At 41.4% G+C, this 22881-nt stretch overlaps 1 protein-coding gene across 1 annotated transcript; it reads right to left on the bottom strand.

Annotated features, from left to right (window-relative positions):
* Positions 1 to 564: 564 nt before the first annotated feature.
* kif14 (kinesin family member 14) lies at positions 565 to 22594 on the bottom strand. The gene is made up of 29 exons (XM_031307034.2): positions 21549 to 22594; positions 20635 to 20889; positions 20370 to 20457; positions 20102 to 20200; positions 19828 to 19880; positions 19687 to 19717; positions 19294 to 19401; positions 19010 to 19126; positions 18532 to 18650; positions 17949 to 18121; positions 16356 to 16503; positions 15780 to 15843; positions 15397 to 15581; positions 14969 to 15071; positions 14629 to 14786; positions 14319 to 14466; positions 13968 to 14114; positions 13095 to 13227; positions 12468 to 12561; positions 12170 to 12311; positions 11668 to 11774; positions 9478 to 9578; positions 8954 to 9184; positions 8243 to 8430; positions 6808 to 6960; positions 5613 to 5735; positions 5350 to 5424; positions 1979 to 2132; positions 565 to 1003 (listed from the first exon to the last, which is right to left on the bottom strand). Exons 1-29 carry the CDS (start codon positions 22592 to 22594, stop codon positions 642 to 644), a joined length of 4905 nt encoding a protein of 1634 aa, XP_031162894.2. The 3' UTR covers positions 565 to 641.
* Positions 22595 to 22881: the final 287 nt, after the last annotated feature.

The raw sequence follows: 22881 nt of genomic DNA, 5'->3' as shown, positions 1-22881 counted from the left end.
CATATTGAAATCGTGCATGTTTGTTTGTTGTTTATTAAAACGATGCAAAAAAAGAACAATTTGGCGGCCTCTGAAAAAAAATACAGTAGAACAGGAAAGGCCTGGTAGCATAAGTGAGCATTCTGCTTACAGCCAATTTCTGTTCCTAATTGTGTTTATCCATCATGAATGACTGTTAAACTCTACACATTCTGTAATCGTAGTCTTTGCCCCAATACTTTAAAGCAGCCAATTATCACGAGACTAAAGAAAGAAAGTACAGCACATCTTGACAGCAGTGCTTTTTACACCATATAAGAAGTGACGCGATGACTGGAATTATTGCTGTAGTTTTGAAGCATCCACACATGGACACCTCATTTTTCTCACATTTATTATTTTTTTTGTAATTGAAAAAATAGGGCGTGTAAAAAATCCAAATATTGCTCACATTTAGAAAGCAGAGTTGGTTGTATGTGAATATGACTTATTTTTTAGCAAATTGGATAAGTCTCTGCAGTGATTGTTGCCTGTGATGCCAGGCACGTGACACCGGAGCGTTTGGTGTTACCAGCAGAAGTTTTCTCTGTATCAGCATTTAAAATGTTACAGTAAATCGTACATAATGTGAGCACATCATATAGAAAAACACATAGCATAAATCATACCCAGTGTAAGCTGCCTTTGGATGTCACACCAGGAGGGAGAGAGTACACAATCTTACTCACGACTCGATGTCTAACAGCACTGTGAGTCTCTTTACTCAAGATTTCCTCTTTTGTGCTCTTATCTGAAGCGGCAGAACTTCTGCTCTCTCCTGCCCCCTGTTGGTTCCAGGAGGACAGGGACTGCAGGGCAGAGTGGAGCTCGTCTCGTGCAGCCATGACACTCTGAAGAAAGGGAAGCTGTAGGGACGGCGTCAGTGCTCCCTCTTTGGACAGACCAGTGATCTGCTCACCGACAGCCTTGGCAGACGAGGAGATGAGCTCTCTGCTGTTGCTGAGGTTAGAGTCTCTGTCTTTTCCTGGAAGGAGGACGACAGTCAGATAGGCATAGTGACACCTACAACAAAAATCTTTATCATGGCGGAAAGTGGTTTTGTTCATGCTGCTCATGCTTAATTTGCTCATACTGCCAGCTACTCTGTCAGTTAACAAACCATCAAAACTATTATACTCAAAATCTACATTATTTATCCAAAAAACAACACAGGTATGACGAAATGAAAATAAGCTCAAAGTGGCCATATTATGCTCATTTTCAGGTTCATAATTGTATTTTGAAACACCATACTTTTGTTGTACTGCACATTGCTGCAGCTCCTCTTTTCACCCTGTGTTCAGGTCTCTGTTTTAGCTACAGAGTGAGACCTCTCACTGCTGTAACATCTTTGTTGGCAGTCGCACATGCGCAGTAGCTAAGTAAGGATCGCATCATCTAGCTAGCCATTCAGAACGAGCTAGCATTCTAGCGATGGCATGCTACGGTTAGCCACCTCGTTTCGGTTAGTGACATAAAAAGCCCTGCCGATTTTGAACAGCTCACCCGGAGACTGAAGGCAGGACACATTCAGAAACCGTATCTCACTCAAAACAGCATGGATGGTTTTTTTTTTTCAAGTTTATATGCATGTGGAAGCACCAGAGACACATTATTTTTCATAATATGGGCACGTTAAGACACAATAATCAGAATTGTATGCCATAATATAAAATTGAATACTGCTTGGATTGGGTGAGACACAGGCAAAGCTGTAATAAAACACCCAATGAACCCACAGCTGCCATAGCATGTCAGTTCATTATACGTACATACTGATGCACTGACAAAACATTGTCTAAAAATATTCAGCTGTTTATCTTTGTGAATTTTAAATAGTAAAAGGAAAAAAAGCAATTGGCTTTGACTCTTGACATACTGTTTCTTTTAGTGCTTTTGGCTGTACAATGTTACACTGGATAAGAGTTAAAGCTTAACATCCAGACTGTGTGTATGTCACCTCGCAGGGCGGTAGACAGACAGGAATGCAGCTGTCTGATGGCCTGGTTCAGCTGGAACAGCTTGGTCACTGTAGTCCTCAGTCTCTGCAAATGGGAAGATGAGGCCTCTTCCTCTGCCGCCTCCTCCCCCTCATCTGGGTCAGTCTCCCTCTCCTGTTTGAAAACATGAACACACCCGAATAATGAATGCAAGACAGAGCAAATAAACCGTACTAAATGTAACACAACCAACAATTACATAGAGAAATACAAGTACAAGAGCATACCATTGGACATTATACAGTTTATTAAAACTTACACAATTGTTAACAACTGTGAGACACACACACACACACACACACACACACACACACACACACACACACACACACACACACACACATTTTCTATGACATAAACCTAATGGCCTCCTTCCCAGTTCACAGTACAGCAGAAAATGTTGATGGCTATGCCATTTACTCCAGGTTTAGGTAGTTTTTGTCCCTACATTTTGCTTAAATAAAATAACCAATATACCAACATTTACATCACTAATTGCACTTTTCTGAAGAGCTTCAAACTATAAAGTAATTTACAGACGCGTTTACATCCACTATCATGTACAGTCCAATGCCTTGCTCAAAAAAACACTATGAAAGTAGTTGCCTCAGGCAATAACTCAGGTTTATTTGACTACAATAACATTGTGGGTGGCAAAATGCACCTGCACCTATATGTGTCAATGAATGGTTTTAACAAAAGAAAACTGCTAGTTTGTGTGGCTAAGATAACGGCAAACAAGCCCGTTAGCTGTGACTGATGCCACTTCATTCAACACATTCATTACCTGAACGATCGTCAAGGGGCAACTGCAGAGAGATAAGCCTACAGAGCACTGAGCTTTACAGGAGCAATAAAGGCTGAGTGGCATTTTTAACAGGGCTGCTGTGTTAAGCCTGTGTCAGGATGGAAGATTGTTTTTAACCTGTACATATCCAGGGAAGCTTTTCTGGGCATGTATTCTATCTTTCAGCCACAGTTTACCCAAACAAATACCAGTAGTTTTTGTGATGAAGCTGCAGATAGCTGAAAGCTGATAGCCATTAATCAAATTATTTAAGTTGGACCATTTGTAATGCTAAAGTTCATAATTTTTTAACTAGGTTTAAATTACAAATAAAAATCTAAATAAAATACAAGTTAAAAGGTCCAATATGTAATATATTTACTGTAATAAATCCAAAAATGACCCCAATATGTCATCAGATATTAAGGAAACATGCTAAGTTGAAATACTATCTTTTCTGACATCATTGCTAATGCCAGTATTTTCTCCTTTTGAAATTTCTGTTCCGTGACAGAATTTCTGTTTGTGTTTTGGCCTGTGTGTTGTTATCAACTGCCCAGTTTGTCAGCCAGGCCGGGTTGCCAGATATACCTGTAAACATGTAAACCCAGCGCAAGACATATTGGAGATGTATTTGAAAGATGGACACAGCTTAGAGCCCAAAAGGATGCCGAGTTGGCTAATTTACTCCTGAACAGGTAAGCATTTGCTTCGGGCTAATTTATCACAGCTACAAGGGACGGGCATTTTATGTAATTTAAACATTTGTGTACTCACATTGAATTATATAGCTAGTACCCGAGTTGGTTACTCGCAAAAACAATTGAGACACAGCCAGTAAAGTGATCCCGACTGGTCCTGGCTAACGACACCATGCTAACCCTGCTAACTGCTAACATTATCGGAGGGCCAGGCAAGGAATCCACAGCTGTTTACAACGTGTACAATGGTGAGTTATTTTAAGCCAAGAGAGGGAGGCTGTGAATCGGGAAGAGAGGACCGTGAGTTTGCAGTGTGTTTAGCAATTGTTGCCGCAATTCTAAGCCAATGAAGTGTGTTCAGTCGGGTGGAATAGGACGGCAAGGTTTTATTTTTAGTAGTTCCTATCCTGGCGTGTGGAGAGGACGACGAGGTTGTCGGGTTTTTAGCGGTTCCTACTGTAATTCTAATCTGAAAAAGTGTGCCTGTCAGTTGGGTACAGAGCTCCGCGTCAGCACGGGCTTTTATGACTGTTAATATAGCCAGCATCTAACGTTAGCTACTCCGCTGTCTAACATTGTTGGATGCTGTGGTCTCAGCCTGGCAACCAACGAGAACTTCGAGTCTGGGCAGGAGGGGGCGGGTGAGACGACTCTCTCCAGTATTTTGAATTTGTACTGCAGTAACTATTTTAAACACTAGCTGTCAGTATTACATATTAGACCTTTAATAATTCAATTTGACTGGTGGAAGAATAATTTCTCTCACACGCATTCTCCATCATGCAGAGATGGGGACTCGAGTCTGAGACTCGGATTCAAGTCGCACTTAAGTCGCACAAACAGCTGACTTCAGACTTGACTCGGACTCGACCCAAAAGACTTCAGACTTGACTCGGACTCGAGCTTCGAGACTCGTCAACAACCTATTTTCATGCAATTATTGCTTTTTAAATCTAAATTTATTCATGTATTACTATTTTCTTTTATTGGCACATTTACGTTGGGAAAACGTATGACGAGCTGCATGTCCCCTGCCCCTTGCCATAATGTGCAACGTAATGCATGCATTATGCCTTATGTGCGCGCACTCACATATAAAAAAATACATTGACATGGCGACACCAAGTCCTCCCGGAGTTGTGCCTTTTGTCATTAGTTTTGCTTTCAATAACTTGGTAAACAGTGGCAGTAAGCTAACAGCTACATGTAAGGTGTGTGGCAGCAAGATAAATGATGCCGGATCAACAACGTCGAACTTCATCAGGCATCTCAAAACGCACCCAGATAGGTCAGTCACTTGCTAATGTGAAAGAGACGTTAAATTTAGCATATATCGTCACAGGTAACAAGCTAACCATTGCAAAGTGTTGTGCTAATGCTGGGAACAGGCAAGTTGTATCTTTATAGTTGTATCCATATGATGTGACAGCTTTAGGTTAATATTTCACCAGGTCAGAGGGCTAGAGGGATGTGTTAAGTAGACCCCATAAAGTTATCCTACAACTGATTTTGATACTGTACTGTATGGATGGTAGCTACAGGACAGGCTTTGAATTCATAAGATTTAACAATACAGTGTTAGAAACAGATCAGATGGCCAGAGACTTAAGACTTGACTTGGACTCGTGGCAAAAGACTTGAGACTCGACTGGGACTTCCAAAAAATGACTTGTGAACATATCTGCCATCGTGTCACCTTTCTCTAAAGTATGACTACCTAGTAAACCCCACATTAAAAAGAATGTCACACTACAACATAATAGTCCATATGTGAATTGATTTTGCAGTTCATACCATATCCACCACCTCCTAGTGTGTAGTTGATTGTGCTGCTGAAACTCACCCTGATATGGCAATGCATGTAGTTCTGCAGAGCACGGGCTAAGTCAAGCGTCTTGGATTTTAGGCTTTGCAGGACCTGTAAGCAGAGATGGATTGTCGATGACACCTTATTTTAGGAACATTTACCTACATCTTTACGGAAAGGAAATTTTCAACACAAAATTTAGTTATATAACCGTGACAACTTTTCTGATAGGATAATTAAAAACAAAAAAAAAACAAAATGCCTGCAACTAATGACATAGCCAGGTAGTGAGTTCTTACTGGGTTCCTGGGGTAGGCCAGCTGAGCCTCTCTCAGCATTTCACTGGTGATGGTGAGACTTTCCTCTAAGAGAGAGCTAACGCCCTTATCCGTCCCTCTCAGCAGACACATGACAACCGATTGCTGAAAAGATGTAATCATATAATAACATGAATCGTATTTTTTATTTTCATATTTTTGATACCACTTCCCTAGTCAGTCAACAAAAGCTACAACATACAACAAACACAACAAACAAGATATCCCTGATGGTTTAGAACAGAGTATGAGAAGTATAGCCCGCCTGATATTGGATGGTTGAGGCACATACTGATATTGAGAGTTAAAATAAAAATAATCTAATAATAATATATCGGCCAACAGTATTTTCTTTTAACATAACACAAACAACCTCAATATACAGATCCCTTAGATTATTCTTATTTTTATTTTTTTTTAAAGAATGGTGACCAAGAAACATTAAGCGGTACATTTTACAGTGTTACAATAAACTTGATAAGTTTTCTCTGGTCGACAAACCATGTTATGGGGACACCGTTTCTAAATGACCTCAAAACATGGTTTGGCATTTGTGTACTACAATTACAAAGTTACTCATCGTACACACAAATTCCGATAAATCTGCAATAATCTAATATAGGCCCATATATTGTTCCGGCCAATTATTCGGTTTATCTCAAAGTCCTTTCCCTCCCACTTTTTGACATTGTTGATTCTCACTGATCATTGCTCTGATGTTTTTACACTACATTTCCCAGAGATCCCCTGACAGGCAAACTATCTACAGCACTGGGAGTCTTTTAAAAAATTGGATTTTTTTTTTGTAGGTACGTTTCTGGCAGTCTTTCATTTATATGCTAACCACTGTGTTGAATAAAACAGAACACAATATAACAGAATTGTATCATGTCCTTTACCGCCCCCACATGCACTAAATGCTGTGCACCTTCAAAAGACTGTGACAAATCCTAACATTTCCTTACCAGGCGTTTACACAACATAATGAGATACCACTGCATTTGCACATCAATAAATCAACCATGCTGTATCCTTATTCAGCTCAATAATCCCCCCACCCCCCGATCCGCACAGCTAATATTCCATTCTCAAGTATTGTAGAGTGGGAGTTTGATTACAGTGGACTCCAGAGCTTTGACAGAGATAGTAGCTGCTGTAGTATTAATGGTGGCGTTACCTTGCCTGTGGCCTGGGCACCCCGCTCCATAGCATTCAGTGGCATGCCTGTCACCGCCGCCAGGTGGCCAAGTGCAAGCAATGCTGCATCCAGGCACCGACTGCTCTTCCTCCGTGCCTCCGTCACCATTGATGTGATCTCAGATTCACAACCCTGGACAACATCAAGTCAGCACAAACAAACAGACAAACACTTTGAATTAAAATTGATTTTACAGTAAATCAGTGCAAGCAAGCCAACAAAATGGCCGGCATAGTCTTAGGGGTCAGTAAATGAATAAAAATGCTAGAGAATGTAAAAGAGTGAGAAAGGAAAATTGTGTGTTAAGGCACTGAGGCTGGTAAGAAATTTATATTTATTTTCCATATATTCATGTTCTGTTTGGGGCTCAAGGTTGAGAATTCCCTCCGCTTTTCCATTTCCATAGACAGAGCTCAGACAGCTCAGAGCTAAGACACGTCAATTAATGCTCTGCCTTTTGATTAGCTGCCCCCTGTCCAAACTACACCTTTTTCGACTAATTTGTAGGGCTGAACGATTAATTGCATTTGCGATAATATCGCGATATGTTAAAACGCGATTTCCTAATCGCAAAGGCTGCGATTTGGTCACATGACTCGCGAGAGCAAATCAGTCTGCACTCCGCAGAGAAAGCATCAACTAGCACGCTAACACTACACTGTACCTTGAGCTGATTTTTGTCATTCAAACAACTCTGAGTTGTAGTTTAAAACTTTTACAGCCATTTTAATAAAATGAAGGGTTTTATTCTGGTTCGAGTCCATACGTGCAGTTAATGGATACAGGAACGCAGAACTGAAGGCTCGGTTGGCAACTAGCTCTGATTAGCTGTTAGCTCCGGTTAGCGGTTAGCTCCATTATAAAGATATGGAGTGGAGGAGCTGCCACTGAGAGGGGTAACAACCAGACTCTGATAAATGACGTTCGGGGAGCTTTCACAGCAGCGTGGCCGCGGTGTTTCAACGGTTTTATTAGTACAGTTAATCCCACAGCAAGAACACCAGCAACTAGCTAACGCAACGATAGCCTCTCTGAACAAGTGCACACGGCAGCACGCAACTTCACGAGGGGGAGGGGCTGGAGGCAGCTCCTCTCTGTGCACTGTAAAAAATTACACTGTTGTGTGTGTGTGTGTGTGTGTGTGTGTGTGTATATACTATATTTTTACTTTTTTAACTGTCTAGTGTGTAATTGTGTGTTGTTCATACTATAAAATGATTTATTGTTTGTCTTTGTTGAATAATACAGAAGACAAAGCTTAAAAAAAAATCGAATCGCAATCGCAATATTTGGGAAAAAAATCGCAATTAGATTATTTTCAAAAATCGTTCAGCCCTACTAATTTGTACACTGTTAAAGCACAAATGTAATGTCGCTGAATGGCCTTTAATGCAGTGTGATATTTTTGGCTTACCTGAATGAGCAGCTGGAAGAATCCTCCCATCTTCTTGACTTGGCTCTTGAGTTCCTCAGCGATGGTGTAGAGTGGGCCGGAGGAGAGTTTAACGCTGGCAAACCACTGCATGGTAACAAGCACTGCACTCTCTATGGCTGTGGTGGCTGTGACCAGTTGAGTCTGGGCCACCAAGTTACACACAAAGACTGCAGGAGAACAAGCCATAATAGCAGTTTGAGCACAGTAAATCAGATACAGAAATACCCGGGCCTTTTAGAATGGTCAGCAAATTAGTTTCTTTTAAAGATTTAAGTGTTTTCAAATTTAATTAAAAGGTGCAGTAGGTAAGCCTTATAAAACTAACTTCCTGTCATATTTGCTGAAACTGACTATGTTCCAGTAGAACTACATGAAGCAGGTAATTAAAAAATAAAAAAATCCAGCTCCTCTGGCACCATGTACAGCCTGTAGTGCTCCCTGTTAAGATGCACCAATCAGGGCCGTGAACATTTTTTCTATGCTTTGTGTGCAATGTCAGACAATTACATAGAAAAGTAATATGCAAAGGGATTTTTTCTAGTGGTTACCCTACCTGTAGTTATCTATCAACTTTGACTACTAACTAATTGAATATTAAAACAAAAGCATCAGCTTGTTTATTTATTTGGATCCTCATTAGCTTGCTCCTCTTCCTACTCAAAAACGATTGAATTATAGGTTGAATCTCACCGTTCTCCTGGCTGTCGTCATCCAGGTTGTCGTATAGGTCAGATATGGTTTGGACTGCCAAATACATCAGGTGCAGATCAGAAACCAACCTGTCTGCCATGCTCTCTTCTGTCCCAGTACAACCACGCAGACGGGCGACAGACTGGCCAATCAGCTCCTTGCAGATGCCAGGCAAGGCAGAGTCTGAGCTGCTCGAATGGGTGGATGGCGGTTTGGCCACACCCATCAAGCCTGGGACAGACACAGTGAGGAGTTGGGGTGTGCAGACATGACCTCACTAGACCTCATTATCACAACACTGCGTCATAGTAAAAATGCATTTGTCACAAAACCAAGTGTAGCACCCAGTCTTTATATAACAGCAGCAGAAACACTTATTCAGAACAACATTTTTTGTGCAGATAAAACCACTCTGCCCTACAACTTTTAAATTTGTTTAAAACACTTTGTGACAATGGCTATTCAAAATATGATGTCAATCAGAAAGCTGAAAATCTTCAAGTAATTTTTGTTCAGTTCCTTACCAGCAGACTGTGAGGAGCTGTTGTGGAGGCTCTGAATGGGATGGACCCGGATCTCGTAGAGACGCCCTGAGATTCTTCTGCTTTTCAACAAGCTTCTGCTCCTGATGTCAAACAAACCAGAAGCAAAACCCTGTGAGTATCCTGCCAACATTTTATAGATTCACTTATATAATTACATATTAGGCATGGTGACGCTCTCATTCAGAATGACTCGGTGCTCCAGTGTACTCGGAATGAATTTAGTCGTGTGTATTGTGATTTTCTTTTTTCAACGATTTTAAAAATTGACTCTTTTCCCCAGAATCAATATTTTTTATATTATATTTTTTTTTTTACCAATTATACACTAAAATATTTTTTGCTTTATACCGTTCCACCGATGGCTATTAGGGAACGTTTTTGGCAGTTTGCAGATTATCTGTATCGGCGTTTTATTTGCCTGATAACCGATAAAGTAAGTTAATTAATTAAAAGGAACGCTACTTGTCCTTACAGCTCTGTGTCTGTCCCTTTGCTTCGGTTTCACTCACCACTGAGTCTGACTTAATGTTCCGCCCACAACACTAGCTGACTATCGTTTACTGTGTATTATGTTGAAAGTTTCTAATTTATTAAATAATTGCTTAAAGCATTTAAACAAAGTGTTGTGTTTGAGTTTGTAGCATTCCAAAATCTTAATTTTGATTTTCACTGAATATGCATATCGGTCCCAAATATCGGTTATCAGTTTCATTAACTACTAATAATCGGTATCGGCCTTGAAAAAACAGTATCGGTCGATCCCTAATGGCGATTACATATCGGTTTTGATATTGGATCAAAAGCATATCGTCCAGCCCTAGAATTTAGTGTGTTCTCAAAGGCTGTTTCCTCCTGTAATGTTTTTCATTTGTGTAGATTTTCTTACTGGATCTGAGTTCTATATGTTTTTTGCTGACATTGTAATGAGGGGATTGGAGACGGACTACAATTACCGCTTTTAATGTGGACGGTGCTGTAATGTAATATGATTTTAAGTGTGGAATGGACACGGTCAGACATGGGTTTGGTGTTATTTTGCAAGGATGTATGTTTTTTTTTTTTTTAAGATTGTTTTTTGGGGGCTTTTCCCTTTATTATGAAGTGACAGAGGATAGACATGAAAGGGGGAGAGAGATGGGGGACGACACGCAGCAAAGGGCAGCAGGTCGGATTTGAACCCGCGCCGCTGCAGGACTCAGCCAACATGGGGCGAACACTCTTACTGGGTGAGCTAGAGGCCACCCCGCAAGGATGCATGTTTAACGCATGTGGGGTTAAATGAGTTCAGGAGGGAAGGTCAGTGAACAGCTATGACTGTGGCCATAAGGCTTGGGTTTAATGGAGTCAGAGAGAGATTGGCTAAAGGAACCATGCAGCCTGTGCCATGTGTCATTTGGCTGGGTCTGCTGGTAGTTCAGGCACCACCAGGAACACCATAAACATGCTTGACAAGAATAACAACAATGTGAGGGGAAAATGGTGGTGGGTTTGCATGTAGTGTGTGTGTGTGTGTGTGTGTTAGACTTTGAAACGCAGGTACCCGTAGTGCCCTTTCCCTGTTCTAAACCCCTTGGCCTGGCCTTCATGGAAATGAAATTAATAAACAGAGGAAACATAATAAAGAAGGAACTATACTGTGGGCAGCAACTTCACATCATCTTTTCATGAGAGAAAGAAGGATGTGTTGAATGTCAAAAATGTGTGCCAATTTGTAACATTGGCACACATTGGTGGAAACTAGGAGGACTTTGCGAAAATAACCAAAATCTTCCAAACAGTTTGACAAAAATGATTTTCCGTGTTCCATTCACATACTGTTCAACTTTCCGTATACAGTACATCCATTTCCCTGACACATTGTTCACATTACAAGAGTGCAAGAGGAGGTGAGTTCAGTTGAGCCTGAAGGCTGTGGGTTTAAGATCCACACACTGTAAGGCGAAAGTATTCAATCTATCCAAGCCCTGGTAAACAACAGTACGGTGGACACTTGCAGAGACAGTCCTGTATTCTCACTCCCAGGTGCTTTGAACACTTGCTTAATTACATATTTCAAGTAATTGGATAAGAATACCAATCCAGTCTGCAAAATCTAATGTAAATGTACAGGTAAGGTGCTGGAAGGAGGGCTTGATGGATAGGAGGAGAGAGGAGGAGCTGGATAATTACCTTCGGCGTGAGAAGGAGGAGGTGGAAGCAGAGGAGGCCGATATATCTTGCTCCCACTCATCATCAGGGCCATAAAACACATCGTCATCTTTAGAGGTGGAATCCCCCTGCGGAGAGTAAACTATTGCTGACATGCCCAGTCTCATTTACTCAACTTAATGAGAAAAGCACAGCAAAGTGAGGTAGCATCCACTGTCAGGCATAAAACAACCCATTCTGGACTGTAAATAAGGTCAAACACCTGGGAAATTGGCAATTGCACTTGAGCTGATGTCACACTCTAGTATGCAGAATGAGGAACAGACTGGCTGGCTGGTTGGATATGCTTCACTCAACAGGCATCATACATCAGCTTATTAGAGCACTGATCAAATTAAATAAGCAAGTATGCACACCCTTCCTATGATTTTTCACGCATTTTGCTGGTACTTGTTTATTAGCTTAATCATGAGTCTACTCATTGCAGATTATTCATCATTATGAGAACTGATTTAAGGCAGACCTGATCGAGTTCCCTCATGGCAGCAATGTTGTTTTGGAACTTGTCCAGGCTCCAGAAAGTGGAGATCCCCAGCTTTTTGTTTTGAACCCGCACCTGTAGCAGACCACCCTGCTCAAGTTTCTCATCTTCGGAGCTTTCGTGTCTACAACAGAGTAAAGTCAAATGATTTGTGGATCATGTTGATGAAGATGATACCTGCTTGACACCTCAACAGGTTTATTGATTCTTGATGGGGGTTGTAACCTGTCTAATAAATCAAATCATATGTAAACGGTGGCCCAATCTTGAATTTGCATACCTGCTGAAGACTGTGTGTTTCTTCAGTTTAGCACTGATCTTATTAGCTTCCTCAATCATCAGAGACAACTTCATGGCATCCCACTGTGGAGAGACTGAAATGCAGAAATTTAACTCATGAACTTCACCACAACCAACAGCCCTGAGTCAAAGAGCATCTGGCTTTGATGGTCTTTCTTTCAGCCTGATTTGGTAGCAATTAATGGAAAGGATTCACCCTATATGTTTAAATACAGTTAGATTAGGTTATCCAGTACAGTACCAATAGTAATAATACTTTAAATGTAACTTGATTTTCAAGCACATTATTCAAAGACACTTCACATGTGATACTAAAAAGTCAGAGAGATTTAAATTATTTCTATGCATTGTATAGTGGTACTATAGAATAACCACCATCTATATGAGAGTCTCACAATAAAGGACTAAATTAGATATTTGTTAAGGACTCTCTGGCTCCTATTACACTGATGTTACATCCAGTGTTTATATTGGGCCCCAGCAAATTCTTTATCCAACTTTTCTGCCGTAAAAGGACAACACATGTGGAACTCCGCTTATAGGGTGTGAATTGCCATTGTGGATCCTGACTCTAATATGTGCTCAGTAGTCACTTGAAAGCTCTCACCTTTTCGGGGAGTGTGATTTTCCCTTAAGGCTCTTTTCTTCTGCATCTCCTCAAGCTCTTTGGCGATCTTTCTCTTCTCCGCCTCCAGTGCGTCAACAATCTTCGCTTGACACACACCGTGTTCCTCCATCGCCTGGAATGAATCATGGTAATGTACACAATATTAAAAACCACCAGGCCAAGACGGTATGCCCAAAGCCAAGCTCCACCGCGACTCAAAACACATCCCAAATGGCCCATCAGTTAAACATTAAACCCGGTGTCAGCATATTTCCATAAACTTCAAGCTCATTTTAGATCATCAGAAATCATGGGAATGAGCACATGAAAAAGAGCATGATGTCATTTACACAGAAATAATCCAGATTTCCAATAAACTGACTTCTGAGGATTAAGAAAGGGAAACATGCATAAAGCTGACTAAAAATAAGATCCGTTTAAAAAATGTCAGTCTTGTCTAAGAAACTGCAGCTCTAACACACTTCTGTATCATCACTGACTGTAGACCACGTTATCTGAATGTACAGTGTTTTCCAGGTAAAAATGGAGATTAGCTATCAGTGTGAGGGCAATAAATGAGATCTGTAAAAATGTTCACATTCAAATATTTAAAAAAAAAGGTTAATAAACATCAACAGTGGGATAAAGCAGAGTAGACAACTATGTGTGTGTGTGTGTGTGTGTGTGTGTGTGTGTGTGTGTGTGTGTGTGTGTGTGTGTGTGTGTGTGTGTGAGAGAGAGAGTCATCTAAAAGGAAATTGACAAAAACAAAACCTGTCCAGCACACTTTCTAGGAACCTAAAATAGTGAACTTGAACTTCATTAAAGTGAAAAGGAAATTGAACATTCCCAGGCGTTGTTCTGGTTCCTGACCTGGGCCTCCATTTGCAGGCGGACTCGTTTCTTGTGGGTGTCCACCTCCTGCTCCAGCTCCTTCTTGGCCATTTTCAGCTTTGCCATCTGGCTGGCAACCCTCTGTTGGTCCAACTCCTGTTGACGCTTTCGCTCAGTCTCCTCATCCTGAATACATTATATTTTGGCATTAGTATATATAAGTATCGGTTGCACAAATTGACAGGGTGTAAGGATATAGAAAAGATTATACATGACAAGAACTCTTTGATGGTTCTGTAATAATGCAAAACAGTACACAAGGTTTTAGGAAAACATACTTTTCTAAAACCTTCTATTCATTAAAAAACAAGAATTGGAAGTTTTGTGTACCAGCTCTCTCTCCAGGGCTCGGATCCTGTCCTCATAAAGCGCCTTCTGGTCAGATAGCTCTTTTTGGGCGACCTCTTTTGCCATCTGGATTCCCTGCATCATCTCCTCTTTTGCCTTCAAATGGGCTTCTTCAATTTCTGCCTCCAGCCTGGGACACACAAAGATGGCTTAAGAGGAGTTCTGATTTTGGTTATAAGTGTGTGCAAATAGATGTTGCCCTTAAAAAAAAAAAAAAAAAAACATTTTAAAAAGACCTGGTTGGCTGGTATAGTGATATTGTGATTTTTCTTATCTGGTCTTTTGCACTCACTGAGCTCTTTGAGCCGCTAGTAGCTCATTTTTGGCGAATTCAAAGTCTTTGTGGCCATCGCCTGCACCTGTCCAACATGACACCCGCTTCCCAGACTGCACCTCTGCTGGATGGTTGAAGCGAAAGTAGTGGTCTCCACCGAGAATCACCCGGTCACCCTGGCAACCATAAACATAGAGATGAGAAGAGTTAAACTAATTCATAAAATTGATAAACAGGTCATGGTTAATTCAGCTGGTGAGTTTAATCTATAACAAATAACAAATAAGCACAAAGAAAGCCATTGCACGACTCGTACTTTAACTTACTCCATAGTATAAAGCTAAACTTTACTACTTACATGGTGTAGGACAGTGGATTCAGATATGAGGTTTCCATTAACAAAGGTCTTGGCATTTTCTGTTGGAGTGATGCTGATAGTGCCCTGGATGTTGGTTATGACACTAAAACAAACCGAAGAAATAAATATATAAATATATATTTTGTTATGTTAAAGGCCTGCTGTAGCTAAAAAAAATAGCTAGATTAAAAAGATGGTTAGATGGATAAGAAAAGCAAAACATTCTGTTCCTCAATAATCGCGATTAATAAACTAAATGCCAACCTCACTGTACAGAATTAAAACAATATCTCATTGCAATGGGGAACCTCTGTCAAATGAGCACACATACAAGACTGCAAACAGACCACATACTATTTACCATTTATATAAAATGCAATCAGTCCTGCCACTAGCATTTTCAAAGCCCTCCGGTGATTTTTTCTTACCAGTGTTGGTCAGCGATGAGGGCTCCTGTCAGCTGGATATCGTGCCGAGACTCAGACTTGAGCTTGCCCACTGTGGTTCGACCCTCTTTGATCATGTAGAGAAGCATCTCAGACAGCTGAGGATCCTCGTTCAGATTCACCAGGTTAGGAAGACGATTGTCCACTTTGAATGTCACACCTGCTTTCTGAAAACAAAGAGAAAGTATATTCTTTCACACATTGTTGTAAGTGTGTGGACACAGAAAATGGATTACAGCTTGTTTCAGGGTTGGTTACTTTAACCTTTTAGGGTCAGTGTGGTGAAAGGATTATTCTCCTGTCTCCTGGACAGAGCGGATAAGAGCCTTGACACAGTCAAAATGGTTATGCTCAAAAACAATTACCTGCAACTCTTTGGTCTCTTCACGTTTGCGGATTTCAGCTTGCTCCAGTTTCTCTCTCCATGCCCTGCCAGAAAATAAGATAAAATAAATTCCCTCAGATCAAATTCTGCCATGATCCTCTCAGATGTATCCCCCGCTCAATCACTTATAAACCTTCTCATGGACTAAAGTTTATAAAAAGGAAAACATCAACCTTGCGAAATACTTTTCTTTATCATAAGTATTCAATTTCTTTCTTTTTTTTCCTCTAAAAAAAAAAAAAAAAAAAAAAAAGGAAAATATTTGATTATGACGCTTTTTCAACAAAATAGATTAATAAGAATAAATTTATATGTTATGTATCATTCTGTTTTCAGATTTTAAATGGTTGATAAATAAAATACATGCAAACATATGTAAATATCTGCACATATAATACATAACAAAAACATATGAAGAATCACTTTGCTACTAGGGTTCTCGAAACCTGGGAAATCTGCTACAGCTTTTACTTTGCCCACATCAAAAAGGAGACTCCTAATATCTGGGTCTGTTGTGTCAGATAAATAAAGTTCTAATTATTGTAGTAATGCTGACCGGTTAGCCTCAACCATTTCTCTCTCTTGCTGACAGAGTTTGTTCCTCAGGCCGGAGATCTCCTGCTGGAACAGCCGGACCCTCTCAGGTTCGATGCCCTGGGAGCTCGTCTGGGCTGCTCGCAGCTTCTCCACCTCCGCCTTCAACTCTGAAAACACACAACGTTTATCCAAAATGCTTTGTAAAATTAAAATATATAAAGCAGTTTAGAGCAAATATACACTTGAATGAACACCAGTCAGTTCAAAATTCCAGGCAGTTATAAGTCCTGAAAGTGTGTTTTAAGCCGTGACTTTAGGCTACAGAAATAATCAGATTTTGTCAGTGAACAGTCAAACAATGACACTTCTTGAGACAATTTACATTGACCTGATTTGTAATGGTTGAGTCATATTAACTTTACGTTTCACACACTGACAGGCGATGCAAGAGAAATCCACAGCAAGAGCTCCCCTTAGTGCTAATAACGTCAAACAGCAGCACAATCATCTTATGAAAAATAATACTTGCATGACAGCTAGCCACCATGTGTGGCTGACAGTGCATAAACATGGCCTGGAGGCAAGGCTAGGACCAGGCCTTAATTGAACTGGGTAGTGCATAAGCTGGTGATGGATTGATGGGCAGACAGGGGGGTATGTGTGAAAGGAGAGCAAAGGACACAAATAGACAGACAGACATTCATATATAAAGAAAAAGAAACATACAGACTGAGACAGTGAGATAAAAAACAAAGAGAAGATGAAGAAGAAGAAGCAAATGGACAGAAAAAAATATATGCTCTGTTGCTTTAAAACATAATTTTGTACTGTGAGGTTCTGTTAGCATTGTAGATGCTCAGGTTCATAAAGAAAAACATGATGTACTGCTGTATAGCACAGTCCTGCTTCACATTCTCCACAGTTCACACGCAAGACATTTTTGTTTTCGTTACAGTCAATGGTGGCCAAGGACTCACCTTGGCCACATCTACCTCTCAGCTGGTAACAGTAAGTGCATGGTAAGTGTATGCGCCAGTATCAGTGAAAACCCAGCTACAGACAACTGGAGAGATTGAGGCATGTACAGACAGGTTTGCATAAACACAATGATAAAACAATGTATAACTACTATTTATATAAACAGACTGCTGTATATAAATGGGTTTAAAATCATCATCATCATCATCTTCTTCCGCTTATCCGGTAACGGGTCGCGGGGGTAGCAGCTCCAGCAGGGGACCCCAAACTTCCCTTTCCCGAGCCACATTAACCAGCTCCGACTGGGGGATCCCGAGGCGTTCCCAGGCCAGGTTGGAGATATAATCCCTCCACCTAGTCCTGGGTCTTCCCCGAGGCCTCCTCCCAGCTGGACGTGCCTGGAAAACCTCCCTAGGGAGGCGCCCAGGACGTTCCACGTCCCCAGAGCCAGCATCTGCTGCCCGGGTCTGGTCCGTCGAGGCCCCTGACCTTCACTGCCACCCATGTGGCAGCGCACCCGACCCCAGCGGTTCCTCCCACAGGTGGTGGGCCCATGGGTTAAAATGCTTATAAAAATAAATTGAGGCCAAAGTACCACAGAGATTTTAGAATGTGGATATTTTGAGTGTCTGACCTCTGATGAGCTTGGCACTGGTGTCCTCATTGACTTTTGCCACGTTAATGATGGTGCGGGCCTGCTGGGCATAGCGCAGAGTGCTTAGGCTTTCTTCCACATTGCTGCCGGCTGGGCTCAGTGTGGCGATCATGGCCGTCTTGGAATTACCACCGAGGCTCTCTTTCAACAGCCTGCGGGAGAGAACAATGGGATTTGGTCAGGATCACCCTTCTTAATTGGAAATGAGATCTACTTAACTACTGTAGTTGGAGAAAATGTGAAAAAAATGTTTGGTATGATTGCCTTTTCAGTTATACAATTTCTATATGCACCCCATTTATAAATCAATTAGTTTCAGTTAATATATTCCATTTTCCATTTCCATTATCAGTTTTGTGAAAGTCTGCATGGATTGTCCTGTATAACACAGCGCGTATATACTGCATGAAAGTGGGGACCAGTTCTGTTTATTTTCATATATATATATATATATATATATATATATATATATATAAATAAATAAAATACTAATAATAAAGAGAGCTTACAAAAAAAACAATGTGTTCTACAACAGCTACATGTGTACAAGCAGATGTCTCACCATGTCAGGACAGACTCTCTGTACGGTATGAAGACCTTCTTTCTGGTCAGTGCCTGTTCTGACAGGGCAGAGATGACCTTTCCCAGGGTAAGCAGGGATTTGTTGATGCTCGCACCCTCCTATAATGACAGTCAAATTGGCATTTCTTGTTTCAAAGTACATGCTGTTTTACGACAATGTAAAAAGCATCCCCTGCAAGGTAAATTGAGGACCAAATAATGAGCAAATGGGTCTGAATATAACCAAACTTTTCGAAATCCCATTGATCAGTTGAGGAAGATGAACTGATTATTATACAATATCAGCAAAGACAAAAAAAACACAAATAGTTTCAAATTATAATGATATGAAATGGAGAAAAGCTCATTCTCACGATTGAGGAGCAATAACTGTGTGTGTGTGTGTGTGTGTGTGTGTGTGTGTGTTTTAAAGTGGCATTAGTGTGTGTGTGTGTGTGTGTGTGTGTGTGTGTGTGTACCCTGAGTCGGTCTCCACTTGTCTGGGCAGAGTTTGAGCGTTCGCTGCCTGCCAGGTCCACCAGGTTGATCTTGCTGGTGGTACTATGGTCATGTTCCTCGCCCTCCACAAACTCAGTCTGTACACAAGCACACACAGACAAACTGATTAGACGTGTAACAGAGCTTAAAAACACGGTATGTCCCAAAATAATTACACAGTACAATTTTATAAATAGTAAAGAATGCATAAGGCAACCTTCATTTTGTGTCATGTGTGACATCCAGTAAAGTTGAGAGGCCATACCTGAGTCTGGGTCATAACCAGGGTAAAGACGGAGTGAGATCTGGAGCTCTTGTCATTCATTCCTGTAGCTGCTGTGGCTCTCTGCTTGTTGCCCAGCTTTAGCCAACCCTAAAGACGGACACCGGGAATTATGAATGAATCTCTTAGGGTGAACTCCCTCGTGGTTATCATCAGAATTATTGTTTTCTATGCTAGACTTTTGATTTATCTTTGATGCTCAGCACTTCCCCCCCATGTTGTTCCTGCACTTCCAAGGCATTAATACTCAGTCAAACATTGATGTCTGTATTTAATCGTGGCCTAGTCTACGGGACAGTGAACCTTAAAGCAGTTCTTAAGAGCATCAGCTAAAGGCCAAGGATCTAAAAGAAGAAAACAGCCGTTTCAACCTACCTGAATGTCATTGTAAGAGCTCACAATATTCCTGTGGAAAAATAACAAAGTGAGCAATTCTGCAAATCCCACCATTCAAGAATGTTCTTTTGGCCTTTATTGAAGAGAAATATAGCAAACAAAATGAAAAAGGTTTCTTACGCAGTGAGTTCAGCAACATAGGGACCATGAACAGGATGTTCCCTCACCCTCAGCTGGAAGCATAAATCAGCAGGGCTTTAGCTTGACTGTACATTTTTTTAGGTTATTCATTTTTACCAATGACCATACAAAGTTGTATGCATAATGCATTCAGCATTAGTGCATCTAAAAACAGTTCCATGCTATCTTGATAGAGAATTAAAAAGGAAACTACAAGAACTTTCCATTCTCCAACAGGCAAAATAGCTGGTTTATCTGAAAATGTACCACTTACGGGCATCCTCCTTTGGTTTGGCTCATCTCTGGTCACCAGCAAGTCATGGATCTTCTCATTGTACACTTCAAAATAGCTCATCTCTACATGACAGTTGACCTGAAACACAACAACCCATTGATCAGTTAAGTAACCAGAAAAAAAAAGATCCATGTTATACTTCATGTACACAGCACATTAAAGTCTTTTATTATTTGTCTTAGTGTATAATATAAGTTAAAAGCATTCAACCAGGGATACAGTAAATCATTCAAAGATATATTTTTACCTCTTCATTTTCCATGGATGCCAATCGAGAAAAAAGCTCCTGACAAAATCGCGGGATTACCCCTTCCTCCTCTCCAAAGCCCATCATCCTAAACAACAACGTCAAAGTCTAAATGACGGTTGACTGATTACGATTTAAAATACACATCCCAATTTAAACACTTTACACAGTGATTTTTTTAAGAGCAAAGAAATGAAGAGAGCACATGGGACAAGTTTCAGTGATGTAAGGTTGACTGTGATAAACTAAAACCCAAAATACTCACGTGTACGACTTCCCAGAGCCTGTTTGGCCGTAAGCAAACAGGCAGGTGTTGAATCCTTCGAAGGCCCTCAGCAGCAGAGGTTGTGCCAGTGTCTCGTACACCGTCTGCTGGCTGGCGAAGGTGGGGTCACCCTCATCCACCGAGCAGAAGGAGAAGTCATAGTTGAAGGAGTGGCGCTGTTTGGAGTCTGGATGCTGGACAACAGTCTCCTGACCATTCATGAAGATGACCTGCAATGCCTTCTCTGCCTTCTCCCTATAACAGAGCAGAACAGGATTTATTCCAGAAAGATTTTTTTTCTACCACAAAAGACTATTTTTCCTGATTGTAAATCTGAGTACCTCCATAACCTTAACATGTGTACTGTTTGTAGTTTGGAGGTCCTTTTCCAGCTGTGGTGTAAGGCTGCAACTAATGATTTTTTTATTAGTGAAAATGGCCATCACAATTTTCTCAAGCCCAAGGTGAGCATATCAGATTGCCTGTTTTGTCCGGCCAACATTCCCAAACCTAAAAATATTAACATATTACACCAAAGACAAGCAGCAAATCTTCACAATTGAGAAGCTGGAACTGGAAAATTGTTTCAGCTCAACTCGGGTAAGCAGACTTGTTTTCCATTTCATGTCAAGAATGCTTAAAACATGCTGTGAAAATACATTGTACTCCTGTAATGTGTTTCATTTGTCAAAGCCCTTAGTTTTTGAGAAATAATCAAAAAGGCATTGCCTTTATATGTCCAGAATACACTTTATTCCACTCCTTGCAAAAAAATGAAAGAATGGTTCAATCACACAGGGCCTGATTAAATCATTATGAGTAACCTTTGGAGACCCAGACTCTTACATGCTGACGGACATAATCTACTCCTGCACACTTTACCTGTCAATTTAGACAAATACTGCATTACACACCTGGCACTGAAAGGGCGTACACGGACTGCAACAGTCACTGCACTGTTTTCCATCTTTAATGAATCGTGCTGCTTCAGAGCCTCGCTGGGACGGGACAGGAGCTGCTCGGTAGGGGCTGGGGCTTGAGCAGGAGCAGGGATGGATGTCCTGGCCTGGCTCACGTCTACCTTTTGAACTGAGGTGGATGTCTTTCTCACCTGCAACGCGGCGTTTGGCTTGTGCACACCTGTGTACGCCTTGTTGAACCGAGGAGCTGGGGCAGGTTTCGTGTCTTCCGCTTGCTGTGCTCGGGATTTGGGCCTCTCTAGACTTGCAGATTTGACTGCCACTGGTTTAGGAGCGTCTTTCCCTGCCAGTCTCTCGAACACGTCTCTCTTGGCGGCGATTTTCTCAAACGGGGTCTTTTTGGTAGGGGTTTGGGCCTGGTCCTCTAGCTGCCTACTTGTGGAAGAAGAAGAGGGCGTTTTGCTGTGCGCCAGCCTTCCATGTGTTTCCACAGGAGCAGCAGTTTCTTTTCCTTTGCTCTTACAGGCAGTGTCTCTTAAACTCATAGATCGGAATAAACCGGCTGCTCTACCATTTGGTTCACTGAGAATTTTCGGCGTTGGCTGCATTCCAGTGCCGCTAACTTCACGCTGTCCATGTGCGCTTTTATCCATTGACGGAGTCCTGGTCCTGCGCTGCAGGGTCAGTCTCTTGTCCGGAGCTGGTGTGGTATTCTGGCTGCTTTCAACCATCGTTTTCTCCGCCTTTTCTGACCCCGTCTTCCTCCTTGACCTCCTCTGTAGAGTGAGTCGGCTACGGTAAGGGGTCTGCTGCCCGCTGCCGCTTTTTGACAGCGCAGAGATGACATAAGTCCTGTTTCGGCTTTTATCAGATGTCCTGCTGATTTCACACGTAGAGTCTCCGGATGTTATGCCTACCGTTGTGTCCGTCGCTTTTCTCTCTGCCAGGCGCTCTCTGCCCGGTGTCCTGGATGATGATGTTGACATTAGATGGTCATAATAAGTCGTATGCTTCCTCGCTTGTACGCTAAATAACGACATGGCAGTCGGCTGCTTAAAACAAAAAAAAAACTTGAGAAATGAGCTCACCGGTTAACGTTAGCTAACGGCAACTTCACTCCGGTTGCTCTAGCCACCCACAATAGACGGCATGAAAAATATGTAAGACGGACGCATGTATGTATGTTGGTTAAACGTGAATATAAATCCATTAGAATAAAAACCAAGTAGTGTTCAGGCAACAGAGCTCCCTCTGTTTGTTATTGTCCGCTCATCTCTTCCGCCTTCGCCCGCTTCAATTTCAAATCGTCTCCGCCAGTGACAGCTGA

The sequence above is a fragment of the Sander lucioperca genome, chromosome 11 (genome assembly GCF_008315115.2).
Source record: "Sander lucioperca isolate FBNREF2018 chromosome 11, SLUC_FBN_1.2, whole genome shotgun sequence".
Taxonomy (NCBI): Eukaryota; Metazoa; Chordata; class Actinopteri; order Perciformes; family Percidae; genus Sander; species Sander lucioperca.
This window is presented reverse-complemented; position numbering and strand designations above follow the sequence as displayed.